The sequence below is a fragment of the Helobdella robusta genome (genome assembly GCF_000326865.2).
Source record: "Helobdella robusta unplaced genomic scaffold HELROscaffold_64, whole genome shotgun sequence".
Classification (NCBI taxonomy): Eukaryota; Metazoa; Annelida; class Clitellata; order Rhynchobdellida; family Glossiphoniidae; genus Helobdella; species Helobdella robusta.
Window position 1 is genome coordinate 56885 of NW_008705358.1, and position 16568 is coordinate 73452.

The window sequence follows — 16568 nt, forward strand, 5'->3', positions numbered from 1 at the left end:
ACACACACAAACACATACATACATACATTCGTTTATTTTATTTTACTTATTATTGCTAGATTTATTCGTTTATTTAATTGTTATTATTATTGCGCGGTCATACATAAACACACACATACATACAGACATACATACATACATTCGTTGTTTTGCTTGCTTGATGTTTTATTCTCTTTTCCTTACTTTTTTCTTCGTAATTGTACAAATAGGTAGGATTAATTCGTAAGTTGAGCTAATTGAAAATAGGTAGGTGAGTTAACTTAAAGAATTTAGGTAAGTTAGGTACTCTATTCTTTCTTTCTTACGTTCTAGTTTATTTGTATTGTATTGTATTGTATTGTATTGTTTTGTATTGTTTTTTGTTCAACATAACATCAACAGCAGCAATCAAACACAACAATCAATACAGTATTATTTTTGATATGTTTTAGTTAAGTTTAGTAAGTTGTTTATTATTTCTAGACCATTCGTTACTTATTATTACTAGATTTATTCGTTTATACTATTCGTTACTTATTATTTCTAGATTTGTTCGTTTGTTTTATTCGTTACTTATTATTTCTAGATTTGTTCGTTTATTTTATTGTTATTATTATTGCGCGGCCACACCTACACACACGCAAACACACATACATACATTATTGCGCGGCCACACCTACACACACACAAACACACATACATACATACATACATACATACATACATACATACATACATTCGTTGTTTTGTTTGCTTGATGCTTTATTCTCTTTTCCTTACTTTTTTCTTCGTAATTGTACAAATAGGTAGGATTAATTCTTAAGTTGAGCTAATTGATTGAACATAGGTAGGTGAGTTAATTTAGTGAAATTAGGTAAGTTAGGTACTCTATTCTTTCTTTCTTACGTTCTAGTTTATTTATATTGTATTGTTTTGTATTGTTTTTTGTTCAACACAACACCAACAGCAGCAATCAAACACAACAATCAACACAATATTTTTGTTATATTTTAGATAAGTTTGGTTGTTTATTATTTCTAGACCATTCGTTACTTAATATTACTAGATTTATTCGTTTATTTCGTTCGTTACGTATTATTTCTAGATTTATTCGTTTATTTTATTCGTTACTTATTATTTTTAGATTTGTTCGTTTATTTTATTGTTATTATTATTGCGCGGTCATACCTACACACACACACACAAACATACATACGTACATACATACATACATACATACATATATTCGTTGTTTTGTTTGCTTGATGCTTTATTCTCTTTTCCTTACTTTTTTCTTCGTAATTGTACAAATAGGTAGGATTAATTCGTAAGTTGAGCTAATTGATCATAGGTAGGTGAGTTAATTTAATGAACATAGGTAAGTTAGGAACTCTATTCTTTCTCTCTTACGTTCTAGTTTATTTGTATTGTATTGTTTTGTATTGTTTTTTTTTCAAAACAACACCAACAAAGCAATCAAACAGAACAATCAACACAATTATTTTCGTCATATTTTAGTTAAGTGATTTATTATTTCTAGACATTCGTTACTTATTATTTCTAGACTGTCGTTTTATTATTAACCCCCTCATGAACGGCTGCCTTGACGTGGCGAGGGGGCTTCTCACTAAATGCCGTTCAAGTTTGTGCTTCTTCTTTACTTGTTTTCTTAAAAATGTCTTTGTCTTTGAGAATTTTTTAAATTTTTAAANAAATGTATATTTAGTCATTTTTGATAGTACTTTGTTCAATAAGATACTGTTTGTTAAAAACCATGCAATTTCATAAGCCTATAAATCCAACGAAGTCAAATAGTTCGACCTGAATAATTCACTTTTAAATTAATATTTTGTCCTTTGGAACTAGCGCCGGATTTAAAATTTTAGGCTAGTTTCAGGGTTTGAGTTTATTTTACTGTTTTTATTTTTATATTTTGTCACTAATTATCAATTCTTAAATTTATTATCATTGCCACTGCTTTCCGAATGTAGTACAACATTCAACATTATCTTTTCTAATCTATCTATTCAATTCATTCTCTCTATCAGTCTATCTATTCTAATCTCTATCTATTGCTATCTATTGCTATCTAAATCTATTATTTTTATATTTTAATTTTTAATCTATCTAATATTTATCTATCTATCTATCTATCTATTTGATAGATAATTTGTTGTTATTCATATTGTATTGTGATACTATCAATCAATTAATCAATTTTCATTTTGGATCCAGAGACCCTGTTCCCCGAGGTAGTGGCGACTGCACATAAGAAATTGACAGAAGGATATCAATAGCCCATAGAATGTTCACATCATTGAAGGAAATATGGAAAAGTGGAAATATATCTATAAAATAAAGTTGTGAATGATAGAATGAGGTATGTATGTGATATTAGTATTGTATAATCAAAAAACAAATGTGTGTGTGGTGTGTGCGTGTGTCTCAGTGTATTGAACAGAGCATTGTTATATTAAATGAATTGAATATTTTTGTTCAAACCCAGCACTTTATAGACTTGGATGAAGCTGTACATATTGATATTCAGTGACATCAAGGCTGGAAGGGAATCAGCCAACACAACTAAAAATGCATATGATGGCCAGAATAAAATGGTCACCAACCATCTTGAAAATTTATTGTCACAAATGATGCTACAACGATTCTTAATGAATTACCGGTTAATTAAGTTTTGTTAATAGTTGCTATTTAATAGTGTTTTGTTTGTAAAAATGTACAGAAAATTTAAAATTTTTAGAAAATGGGTGCAACTTCAACTTCCAAATTAATGAGCTGACCTCTCAACAGCAAAAACAGGAATGTGTGGATGCCACAATTTTGTGTTGGTCTTTTGTTGGAGGTATCTAGAATCAGGCTGTTTAGATTTGTATGTGCTTTATAAATGTGTTTTTTGTAAATATTTAACTGGTACTTTTTCATAGTGATCTTCTATTTTCTTTGATCTATCTCTTTCTTCATTATCAATTTCCTCTTCATCATGATCTCTTCCTTCATCCTCCTCTTCATCACTCCATCTTATTCTTGCAAAATTGAACTTGCACAACAATTGACTAATTTGATAATAAGGTACCTACAAATAACTTATTACTTAATTTTTAAATTATAGTTTACTCATTTCATATATCATAAATTGCGTATATCTGTATTATATTTAGATAAATTTTATCCTAATAACAATTGGAATGATGATTGCAAGTTTGTTGTGGTGAAGTTTAGCTCAGTTTAAATGAATATTGATATTGTTTTTTTTTTAAATTAATTTATAATTAAAAGAATAATATTTTTTATTTGCCAGAGTGAACGACGGAGTGAAACAAGTAGAAGAGTCGTCATTGAATGTGGCAATCCATGTTTCGCATTTTTCATATATACATTTACATAAAAGCTTTTTTCGGCAACTTTTACCATCATCAGTGTAATAGAGTTTGTGATATTGTTTATATGTAGTTCATCTGGTATTTATAGTAATTTTAACAAAGGAACACTAAGTTCTATTGTTTCTTTGTGTGAATAATTTCTTTATTGGTAGGATCGTTAAAGCCTGTTGGATGTTTATTACAGGGTTTCTATTTTCTATTAATGAAGCCTCTTCCATTCTCAAATTGCTTATATTATGAGTGTAAATTAACACTTTGGTATTTGAGTTTAATATTTCCCTTGTTATTTTTATTTGGTGTGAATCCAGTAGATGATTTTATATTGCGCCATTTTGTGTATGCATTGTTAAACTTCTTGATAATGTCGTAATAGTAAATCCGATATACCCTGTGTTTCGGTGCCTACAATCACCGATTTTACTATCAATTATTTTCCGAGAGCTACTCAGGAGTGTGTATAATTATAAAAAATAGTTTTTTATCGGTCGATATTTTGTCTTATTTTTTTGTTTAAAATACGAAATTTTTAAAAATTGATATATTTAAAATTTTAATTTTCGGTCACTTCATTTTTTAATGACACCAAATAAAAGCAACTATTGTGGTTTTCTTTTCTTACTAAAATCTCAAAATTGTTTGTAGATATGTGCGATTAAATGTTTGTTTGCGCCTTAGCAAGCCTTGCAAATATTTATTTTTTCCTTTTATCATAATTCGATCGTTTATTTGATTCATTCAATTTGGTTCATCATTGATTGGTCGATTGGTTGGTTAATTAGTTGTTTGAATGTGTGATTGAATGAATGGTTGGATGATTGGTTAATTAATTGATTGATTGGATGGTTGGTTGGTTGAATGTTCGATTTTATCGAATGAAACAAAAACTAAACATGATTGAAAAGAAATTAAGGATAACTAGAAGCAATGATAACAATTTTAGTAACAAGGCAGTATTTATACTTATTAAACGAGTTCTTATACTTACACCCACCCACTTACATTACTTATATTCACACGCACAGACACACAAACATACATGATGACCATGACCTAACAACATATCAAAGGGAGGAACCGACCTTGACACTTAAAAAAACTTTAATTTAATTTCATTGGATGATCGATAGCCAAGCAAAAAGATAAGTATTCCTTCATTTTAATTCACATTTACAATTATTTCGTCTCTGCAACGCTGATTCATTGCTTTTCTTTTATATTCTCTGCTTCTGTAGGTAAGTTAGGAACTGAGCTAAGCCAATCTTGATCAATCTTTCGAAATTCTTATAAATGCAAATTTGTATGTAGGTGAGATGAGTTATTCGCTATAGGTAAGCTAGGAGAGTAATGTATTTGCTATACTATCATGAATAGTCACGCGCCGTGGTTCGCGTTGTTTTAAATTTGGCTCTGATTTAGTGAAGCAAACTGGCACGTTGATTTACGTGTGTTCAAATACAACGCCATACTATGACATGATTATTGAGAATTCGTATTGAGAAAACTAATTTCAAATTAGTTTTTGAATATAAAATTTTTCAGAATGCTATTAGGATTTGATGAAATATATTTAACAAATTTGAATATAGGCATTGAAGTGAAAAAATTAAGAACCAAGATTAATGAACAAATAATTTGAAAATTTTAAAAAATCATTTGCACTTCGTATATTAAGAAAATATGATTGTTAAGACCTGATATAACTATTCAATGTGCACATGTTAAAAATTGTTTAAAAAACTAAAAAACATGTTAACTTATTTTTCGAGCTTGGCAGCGGAATAAAAATAGTGCTTAAAATAATTTATCGATGTTTTTAATTTACGTTTAAAACCGCGCAGGTAGTCTATGAATCTCTTGCCAATTAATTGTAAAGAAGGGACATTCAAATAAAGAATACAAAGAAACCAATTAAAAGGTAAATGTTTGTTTCGTCTTAAAAGTGTGTGTAATGTGTGAGGGTGCTGAGCGAGGAGGAAAATTGACATTTATTGCAGGACTATATATAATGGTTAATTATGCTTCACAATTTAATATTGCAAATATTCACAACAACAAAAATTTCAAATCAAAAAAGATTAAAGAACAAATTTAAATAGCAAAAGAAGCGATAATACTTATTATGTATGACATAATGGCAAAAAATTACAAAAATTATATAAAAATTACTTGTTAGAGTCTATTTATCAACATTTGTTAAAACTTTGAAAATAAAGTAAAAAAAAAAATATTTCTATTAGTACAGTGGTATTACTTCCAACTTATTATTCTTCCTCATAACCTTGACATTTGCACAATTTGAGTTGGGAGGACTGATCCAACTGCCTCTGATATCGTTGTTGGCACTCTTTCCTAAGCCCTCTCTCTCAGAATGATTATTTCGTAGCTCAGCGTTCTTAAATATCACGTCCGTTTTCTGACCATGCATCGTTGACTCGATACTAAAGTACAAAAAAAAATGCTGAAATTTATTAACATTATGAATGCATCCCAACCAACGTAATAGAAAAATAATCGCTATTAACCAAGAGAATTGATTGTAAAAGTGATTGAAGTACATACTTTACATATTCAAATCCCAAATTTAATATCCATTCATTTATTTATTGAATATGTATGACTTTAATTATCTATTTAAACGGTGACCAATATTATTAAAAAATTTTGGTAGAAAACTTAAAAGTAATTATATATAACAACAATAATTTAAAGACTGACTCTTCGCCTATGTAGACAATGAATTGTTTCACGTGTTTATCTTGAACTGTCCTGTACATTTTTGTTACCATCTCAATGACGTGCGGTGTGCTCAGTATGAAATCACCTTTCTTCAGTCCTCCACTGTTATCAGTTGTCTTTAATGTGTGAGCATTGTTGATATGTTAACAATGTGTTAACAGTTGAACTATATATTAAATAGACGCTTTGTTTAAATATATCGCTCGTATATTGCTCATGTAAAAACTAATTAAGCCGACAAAACAAAATGATGACATTTTATACGTTCAGTAAAAACGAAAAAAAACTAAAAATGTATCTGAGAGTTATTATTATTATTATTGACTTGTAAATTATTATTTCAAGATTCCGACTGCCACGGGCTTTGAGTTATATGTTGATCTCGCACGCTCAGAATTCGTTACATCGTAACGATCATTACTGTAATGTTATTATATTATGACATCTGTAAAAAGCGGCCAACTCACTTGCGAAACGTGGAAAAGTGCAAGCGAGTCCATGTAAGGACTGCATGAAATTTTGTAGAAGAGCTTGAGAGGGATGCGATTCTTGAGTGCCATGGACCTGCCATCCAGCACTAGCAGATCTTCCGTACTTACAACGCATGCGTGACGCACCATCTTCTCAAAAATTAACAATTAATTTCTTGTCGATAACTATGTTAGTAAAACTGACAATTTGGAAGTAGAAAGTTTCAAAATATTAAAATCATTATCGGAAATTTGAGCAACTTTGTCATCAATGCAGAACAAAAAAAATATATAAAAAAATACAATTCATATACTTTGCCGTTTTTCCTGTTAACTTTAAGAACGTTGTCGGCAAAAATCAAACAAGCGTCCGTGGGATGTGAAGATGATGAAGATAAGAATTTCTGCCATTTTGAATTTTCAGGCAAATTCAAGTAGTCACTCATGAAATAAATAGGAACACTGTTGCAGTTAATAATTTTTATAGTTGTTCAATTTATTAGAATTTTTAATTTTTTCTTCTTCATTCAATCGTTAATTTTGTTAATTTATTCAGACTTTCACCAGTTTATATTTAATTCATTCAACAGTATTAAAAGTTATTTGATTTTAATAACCACCAATCAAATAACAAGCAAACAAACAAACAGACAAGCAAGCAAACAAACAAACAAACAAACCAAACAAACAAACCAAACAAACAGACAAACAAACAAACAAACATCAGCAACAACAACCTCCCAGCATAAAGTTCTTTCTGCTGAAATAAATTGCTTGCAGTTAACTTTTCTCTAAGTATGGCGCGGCGAGTTTCTGGGCAATTTTTGCGATATTTGTGGCACTGAAAGTCACAAGAAAAACCAAGATAATCCAAAAATCAAATATTTAACACACGCATCAAACGTGATGTTTCGTTTTATAACTCAATGTTGACAACTAAACATGTTCATATGAACATCTAACAACAAAAATCTAGCAAACAAACAAACAATAGAAAGAACATGCAAACGAACGAACGAAAAGAAACCCTATTTTTGTGATGAAGGTCCTTGAGTAATTGAGATATTCTATGGAATCTCATTGAACATGTAGGCCAACAATCGTCAGTGGGAGATTTTGATGGCAGATGTTGAGCCAAGTTTATCAAAAATTTGTATTTCTGTCCGGATAATAAAAATAATAATAACGATAACAGTAATAACTTCAATTAGACAAAATAGTTTAGTTCAATAGCATTCATTTCATTAGAGCAACTAAGAGCAAAGGTAGCCTACAAATGTCCTATCAAGAAATTGGACGATGCGGGGTCCGGCAACACATCTGAACTTTGACCTATAAGTTTTCCTGACCTTCCAGCCTTCATAACATTTGCAAATGACCTCGATTGCCAACTTGCGTCGTTTTTCTACTTTTAATTCTTCTAGTCTCTGTCGTGCCTTCATTACGGAAAGATATTTTGGGAATTAAGCACTAAATGCGAACGTACATCATTGTTAAATTAACTAACTAATAAACTATTGATTGGAAAAGAAACATTGTAAATGAACATAAAAAAAATAATGAATATTTTATGTTTAAAGAAATGACGTCATCATGCATTGCTGTTGCAGCCACAATCGACAAACAAGCTAACCTTCCACCCTCTAGCGTAGGAACATATGACCAAAGTTGCATTTCTGATTTTTCTGTAATTAGTTCTTTCCTGTGAATCGATTTTTTCGTTCCAATAACTAGTCAACCAGCCAACCAACCAACAAGCCAGCCAATCAATCAATCAATCAACCAACAAACAACGAAGCAGCCGACCAGACTTTACCTTATATCCCTTCCAAAAACTGGCAAAAATAGTTTGTGCATTTTTAAGTCGAATGAATTTCTTCCTACAAATCCAAGACCTGTAGAGAGTTTGCAGTAGAGTAGCCAACTTATGCAATTGTTCCTTGCGGAGGTTCTCCAATAAAAAGAGCTTTCATAAATGTGTCATCAATCATTATGTATACTTCATTCAGTTCATTAGATTTTTTAACAAATTAATAATGTTGAGATAAATTTTTAATAGACAATCTTTAATTTTTTAATCAACAAAAAACTACTAAATAAATTTTAAAAAATAGCTTGATTGAATGTCAGCATTTCTGATATGATCAGTCCCAACAACAACAGCAACTAACAGTTTGCGGATTCCTAATGAAAAGTTTTGAGATCCCCATGGCAAACTCCGACGGATCGATCATTAGGTGTCGAAACAAGTGGCTGACAGCACTTTTGGCGTCACCAGCAGTCCAATGCGGCCAAGTATCACAACATAACATCTTGTATCTTATGTACGGTCATCATTTTAAACTAGTTCACATGATGATGCCAATGATGTTGATGGTTTAAAGACAGCCAACCTATGTAGAAACTTCTCATAGAGCTGCCTGTACACGTAGCCCGCTCTCCGCACTCTCACATTTTCCATCAGCCTGAACGTATGATGTTGCAGTCATTAAAAATGGGCTATAAAACCAAAAAAAATCATTAACAGTTAAAAAGTAGAACGTATAAAGTTTCAGAAAAAAAGAAACAAACAAACAAAGAAACTTACAAACAAAGAGAGAAATAAACAGAGACACACAAACAAACAAAAAAGACATATGAAACAATCAAATAAGAAGAGAAAAATGTACAAATTTACCCGAGATATCTAACTTGATGTCTAACAAGATCCTCTACTAATTTGTCACTTTTCTTGAAATCATTCGGCTACCAATCGGTCGGTTAGTTGATCCGATGCATATTTTATTGGTCGGTTAGTTATTAGATTGGTTGATTGGTTGGTTAAAAGGTGAGAAAATGAGTTGTGTAAGGCCAGACAGTGATGAATGTTTCCAGCAGTGATGAATGTTGGAAAATATTTTAATTCATCATCATACTTCTTATAGGGTGTTTCACAAATAAATTTTTACAGCGTAATAAATCTTTGACTTGCCATTTGAATAATTGTAATTAAAATAACAATTTAATTAAATGTTTGAAGCAACGGACTCATTAATCTATAACAACTTTTCAGAAAAAGCTAATAAAAAATTGATTTAAACAAAAATTCAATAAAAATTAAAAATTTTATTTATAAAACAAATAAACAAAATGAATGAATAAATGAATGAGCGAACGAACGAACGAATAGTTGATGGATGAAAAAATAAACGACTGGTTCTTAAAAATAAAGATGGCCCAACCTTGATGCACCTTATGTAGTTGGGGCTTTTCACTTGCAAATTCTTCATCAACTCTGAAACAGACATCTAAGGAAATTTGGTCATCATCATTGCCATCATTACAAACACATGTATGTTAGATATCGCTAAAAATATTGGCTTCTTTAATGACAAATTAATTCTTATAACAGAAATTGTACAAATAAAGAAGACAACGCATTTGTAACTGAAGATAAAAAGACATGCAAAGTAGCCGGATACACTCACACGTACAAACACACAAACGTATATACATACAGACAGACAAACAAACATACAGACACACAAACTAGTCTAAAGACAAAATTAAAGTAATGAAATGCGAATGTACTTTGAATTGATAGCCAGCTGTCGGAGGCCTCTTCATATTCAATTTTTCTGGGTCTCCTGGTTACGTTTTGGGAAAAAATTAAAATCAATCAATCGGCTAACCTATAGAACATTTTGCAACAAATAAAAAACTAAAGCAATCCGCACAATCAAGATTTCAAAACATTAAACTGCACGAGCGAATGGAATTGATGCTAACGTCTAATAGGAGGCCACCTCAAAACATTCCTTCTTAAGTATGAAACAGTAGCACAATTCCAAATAACAATATTATAGGGCTGGTAACGTCCAACTATAACTATAGGTGATACTTTTCAATATTGACTTTGATATCGAGAATTGATATTTAGACAGAAAAAATCAATATTCAATACCAATACTTTTAAGCATCAATTTTTAATAGAGACCATTTCAATTTTCAAAATTGAGTGCGTTACATTAAAATTGAGATTTAAAATTATGTGTTATTTCAAGATCTTAAAATCCTGTCCTAGATATGAAATATTCATTTCAACTTGCTTCAAATTTGATGATTCAAGCAATTGACCGTAGGCAATCATTTTTATGTTTTGTAATAACTACAGAACACGGTACATAATTGTAAATAAAATAATAGATTCGCTTTCACGTAGAACCGTATAAAAAACAGAATGTACCTATTTATCATTTTTGGTATTGCCGGCAAAACTTTTAAAAATTAGCATCGGTATTGTTATCGGCAATAATTTTTAGGGCTGGTATTAGTATTAGTATTGACAATATAAACTTTTGAGTATTGTTAACAACTCAATGGGCAAGTTAGCTCAGATCGGTGAAAATGTCTGTCATACACACGAAATGTGCTGTGTTGTGCGCCATGTCGTGTGGATGCTCCAGCCTTTGTGACAGCCACGAAAGTTCAACTGTAAGAGAATGTAAGCAGTTCTACCCATGTCAAATCTACATGATAAAAAACAAAAAATAGAAATTTCACCTTCTGGAAATAAGAGTTTGAGCGTTGGGTGCGGACTGGCAAACATGAGCCTCGAAAGATCTCTGAAAAGTAAATCGCTGTTCTTGTCTATGAAACCTGCAACTTTGTAGGTCACCTGCAAATTGTGTGGTTTCTGTTGTGGTTGCCGTGGTTATTGTTGCGGTTGCTACTGCAGTGGCTGTTGCTACTGTAGTGGCTGTTGCTACTATAGTGGCTGTTGCTACTGTAGTTGCGGTTGCTACTGCAGTAGCTGTTGCTACTGTAGTTGCGGTTGCTGTGGTGTGCTACCTGAGCATCATTTTAAATGTTATTGTTGCTCCTGAATCATATAATTGCGTACATGCCTCCCAGATAAGTGCCCGGCATGATTCACATACTTCATCATCACCATCGCCACCACCGTCTCCTCATCATCACCAGGACTTACACTTCCTGCGTAGTGCAGCAGACGAAATGCATCGTGCGCCAGCGACTTGTCCGACCTGCTCTTCACGCAGGCTCTACTTTCAAAATGTGCATGCTGACCTTCAAGTTGTAACAGTGATGATGATAATTACGATAATGATGATGATGATAGTAATAATGATAGAAATAATTGCGATTATAGGCCTTGACCTTGAAATGACGTCATCTTTTCGAGGAAGGTCATGTCAGACGTGTCACCAGGACGCAAGCATTCTTCATCAAGTATCGACAAGATACCTGTGTTGTTCTGAGGATGTTGATGATGATGATGTTGATGATGATGATGATGTTGATGATGATGACAGTGATGATGAAAACCCTGAGCAAACAGCAGTGATGACTCTCATAGGTGATGATGAAATGCTGACTGACTGACTGATTGACTACAAACCTTCTCAATCAAATCGCAGATGGTGGAATTGTTGAAATAATCAACGTTCACCCACTCAATGCCCTGGTGTCAGACAAAATTATTTAAACATACGTTCTGTATTTATTACAAACACAAACAACACGGACAACATAAAATATATATACTCAAACATTGAATAAATAATGTATTGGCAGATTTAATGAAACCTTTCATTCAATAATCAAGTAGCTATTATTACGACATCAGCCAGCATCAACGAAAACATCAGCAACAACCTCTCTGATGTATTCTGCCTGTTCTTGTTTCAATGTGAGCTCGATGAATATTTGTTGCAACTTCTCATTGCAATAATTTATTATGAACTGCTCGAAGCTGTTGTGCTGAAATATTGTTTTGGTGTCATTCTACTTTTTTTTGTTAACAAAAAATCGCAATTATAACACGGACCTCAAAAATTTCAAACCCGTAGATGTCGAGAACTCCCATTGATTTCATTTTCAGCTTTGAAGACACCTTTACATTAAGAAGAAAAACTTGGCACATCACAAGTACAATGAAGTAATAATCGTAAGACAATAAAGACGGCACGAAAAAAGGAGAAAGTACCTTGATAGTATCGTTGATTTGGCCTATGAGCCAGAGAAGTAATCTACTGTACAAAGCTTTGCAGAGAGCGTCCCTGGCGTATGAAGCCTGCCGGCAATTCAACAGTGACTTAAATTTTACTGCCATGATAAGAATATAATTTTATAAATAATAAAAGTTTGCCTTGTATACATAATGTTAATAAATTTAATTGATTGGTTGGTTGATTGATTGATTCAGACGTATGAAACTATTGTTTGGAAAATATGGAAGTTTTAACTGGATGATACCTCGGCAGATGTCAGGTCAGTCTGTACTTTATCATTATTGGTGAGGACAGTTCTTTTTGTTAGAGATTGTCGCAGCGTCATCTCATCACAACCCAACAATTCTTTTAATATTTCAAGTTCTGTTCAAAAAAAAAACTTTAACAATACAGCCAACAACATAGAATAAGAATAATCAACTAGCAACTTAACTAACCCTTCTGATGGCTGAGCAGCGCTGAACAGTCGGCGCCATGTTTGCTGCTCCTCGTCACAAACTTCAGATTGCCCATGTGCAGTATGCAGGCCACCATTTGAAAGATGAACCGCACGTCTGACCCGGTGAAACCCATTATATCAAAGGCTTTCTGCAATGTGATATGAATTTTACATTAAGTTAATTTAAAAAAAATTGGAACAAACAACACCATCCCCTTTGCGATCAACTCATGCGTCTAACTAAATCAATCTATCATCATCACCTTGGTATCGTTGAAAGCCTGCTGGTCATCGAGGCCAGGGACCTGGGTACACCCACTCATGCTCAGGTAGGAGTAATCGTCGGGATTGCTCGTCAACTTCAATTCATCTGTACCCATAGTAACGCAATAACAGCGTAATAACAGAATAATATAATATAATATAACCAGCAAGCCAACCAACCATCCAACCAACCAACCATCCAAACAATGAGCCAATGAACCAACCAAGCAATTGACGATCAGAAGAATGGACAAGTTGGTAAAATATGTGAAAGTTTCGCTCGCCCGCGCTTTGGTGAATGACTCTGCTCTGAAACAACAATGGTGGTGGGGATGATGATGCCGATGAAAATAGTGATAATGGTGAAAAAATATATGATAAAATGTTTAAGATATTTTGAAACGAATAAGATTTCTAACCTTTTCAAGCAGGTCTGGAACGATGATTGAAACATATTATATTAGAATGTATATACTAGTGCAACATTACAAATCCATCCCCATTTCATATATAGTCATTATTATTACTATGGCAACATATAATTCCCACAATCAACATCACGCATCACATCCTTATAAGCTTACAGCTGGTTATGACACCCCCCAGCGGATCGCCCTTGTAATCGAATTCAATATTCATGTACTTCCCCTGTATGTTTAAAATCATCATTACCACCATCACCATCGTCAACAACAATAAAAATTAACAATAATTATTAACTCAGAAGATATGAAATACTTACGAATCTTGAGGAATTATCGTTCCTATTCGTCTTCGCATTACCGAATGCTTCGGGAATCATAAAAATTACGTTAGTGTTGGTGCTCAACATTCATTCACATGACTCATGGTTTGTAATTATTATTATAAACGGTACAGATTTTTAGGATAAACCTTAACTACCACATCCAGGCACAGTATTACATTGAAGTTGGAGCATCTAATTAGCATAATTAATAAAAATATGCCTAGCAAGCTTCTGCCTCTCACCTTCAAGGACGGGGTTTGACTGGAGAAGTTTCTCCTTGATCTGATCAATATCCTGACCCTTGCCAGACACTGCTGCCACATACTGCATGATTATCTTACTAGCTTCTGAAAAGTGTCGTCATTGCACGCGCGTCCATTCATTCATTCATTCATTCATTCAGTGGTGGGTTTGAGTAAAAATTGATCTAACGAGCGGACGAACGAACGACCGAATGAACAAGTGAATGAATAAATGAACGAGTGAACGACGAAAGAAGGAAAGACGATACTAGCCAGTCTTGCCAGCACCGCTCTCGCCCGAGATGATGATGCATTGATCCAAGTTGTGGTCTCGCATCGAGCGGTAGGCGTCATCGGCGATTGCGTATCTTCAAAAAATTTCATTTCCATCTATTCACATGCATTATTCGTTTATTTATTAATTCGATCGATTCTTTGAGTATATGGGTGCGCGGGGAATGGAGAAACAAATAAATGAACGACTGAAAGTCAAGTAAGAAAGATTGAATGAATTAGGACATTATGAAAAAGTTTGCCATTTTAAAAATGAATGTGCCGTCAGCAATCGAACATGTGTGGAGGCAGCTCGTAAATGTTCCTGCTTCTGTACTTTGCCACAACATCTGCTGCGTAAATGTTCAGCTTCTTGTAAGGGTTCACTGAGACAACCACGTTCCCAATGTACGTCTGCAAATATTTAAATTTTTCTAGTTACGTAGGCAGGCTGGATCGGTCGGTTGAACTAATTTCAATTAGAAGAAACAGCAGTTTACCATTAAACAATAGATGTTATCGAAATTAATGATAATATTAAAATAAAGTCAACTTCACTCAATTTATCTTAAGAATGTTATGATAAGATGCACAAATTACATGTAACCTATCTGTTTATGCTCTTTATACATTTATGCTTCGTGTCCATTCCTATTTCTAAAGAGCAGGATTCGAAACATGTTTGGCTACGTCAGCTAACAATCTCAAACACCCTCTGCATACATACAAGCATACAGACGAACGGACATCCGTACGTACATAAAACAAGCAGACTAACGAACAACATGCAATTAAGATGGAAGCAATTACAAATCTTGCAGACCATTCTTCCACTGTTATATTAAGTTATAATATAAACACACTAACACAATATCAAGAAGACATCTAATGCAATGTTACAATAATAGCCCCTCAACAAAACAACAACTTCTAACAGTAATAATACTATTAAATAGGCAACGTAGATGGATGTGACTGGGAAGGAGAATAATTAGTACGTACATATATGAGGTCGTTGGCAAATCTGTGAGTTAAGTTGTCGACGAAGTTGTCTTCGGTGAGAGGCTCTAAGAGACACATATCACTGACTCCTACAACGTTCTCATCAAGTGCGTGGGATAAGTAAGTCATCATTTACCAAGAGACGTTAAGTTCTTTGGGAATCTGCCTAGGTAAAATTAAGTCTTAAGTCTGTCGAGTTGTGCAATATTCAGTGCCTGTTGATGCGCGCCGGTTGTGGAATAGTCTTTCTTCAAGGTAGCTGATCTGTGCATGTGCTGGATGTGGCCGTTGATTTGGTCGTCCCTCGATGGCTACTTTGTCGCCACTCGTGTAATGCAACTTTTGAGATATGAATCGAGCTGAACAAATAAATGAAGGAACGAGTGAAAGATGAAATGAACGAACTGAAATCTCTCATGATAAGATCATAAATTTGCCAAAATGAATGCAAATATAGACGATGATGATGATGATGTAACGATTAGGATGACGACGATGACGATGTCATGAGGACGATAATGATGGTGTTGATGACTAAGTTAATTCAGTTAATCAATTTTCACGGCAGGGTATTGAATTCAATAAAGAGACAGAAAGCAAATGAACGAACGAACGAATGAATAAATAAACGAATGAAGAAATGATTGAATGAAAAAGAAGTTAATAATAAATGGATGAATGCAAGCACTTAGTAGGTCAATTAAATAACTAAACAGATTAATTATTCCATAGAATCATCTTATTTATAAATTTCTAACTTAAAATGTAAAAACTAAAATGAAATGTCAAGTCAATAGAACTAAAAATAATCTTGTGATCTTTTAATCATGATCATAACTCGGCCATAACTCTTTTATTTAAGTTTTAATGTTCATGACTAACCGAACATATCATCATTAAAACTCATTAAAATGTTAGAACAGGATATGATGAAAATAAGCGAAACACTTTATAATTTATAAGCTAACATAGCATAACATCACTGGCTCTGCATGCATGCTTGCAT

At 33.0% G+C, this 16568-nt stretch overlaps 1 protein-coding gene across 1 annotated transcript; it reads right to left on the reverse strand.

Annotated features, from left to right (window-relative positions):
• Positions 1-5610: 5610 nt before the first annotated feature.
• Positions 5611-14068, reverse strand: HELRODRAFT_193971 (hypothetical protein; the record flags this gene model as incomplete). The annotated part of the gene is made up of 25 exons (XM_009029978.1): positions 14040-14068; positions 13882-13945; positions 13522-13608; positions 13297-13403; positions 13032-13182; positions 12839-12957; positions 12411-12656; positions 12239-12343; positions 11982-12044; positions 11741-11837; positions 11549-11650; positions 11126-11236; positions 10154-10209; positions 9805-9870; positions 9261-9328; positions 8977-9048; positions 8755-8902; positions 8217-8285; positions 7933-8019; positions 7611-7742; positions 7321-7424; positions 6898-7045; positions 6581-6733; positions 6093-6229; positions 5611-5815 (listed from the first exon to the last, which is right to left on the reverse strand). Exons 4-25 carry the CDS (start codon positions 13354-13356, stop codon positions 5611-5613), a joined length of 2499 nt encoding a protein of 832 aa, XP_009028226.1. The 5' UTR covers positions 13357-13403; positions 13522-13608; positions 13882-13945; positions 14040-14068.
• Between the last annotated feature and the right edge of the window lie 2500 nt (positions 14069-16568).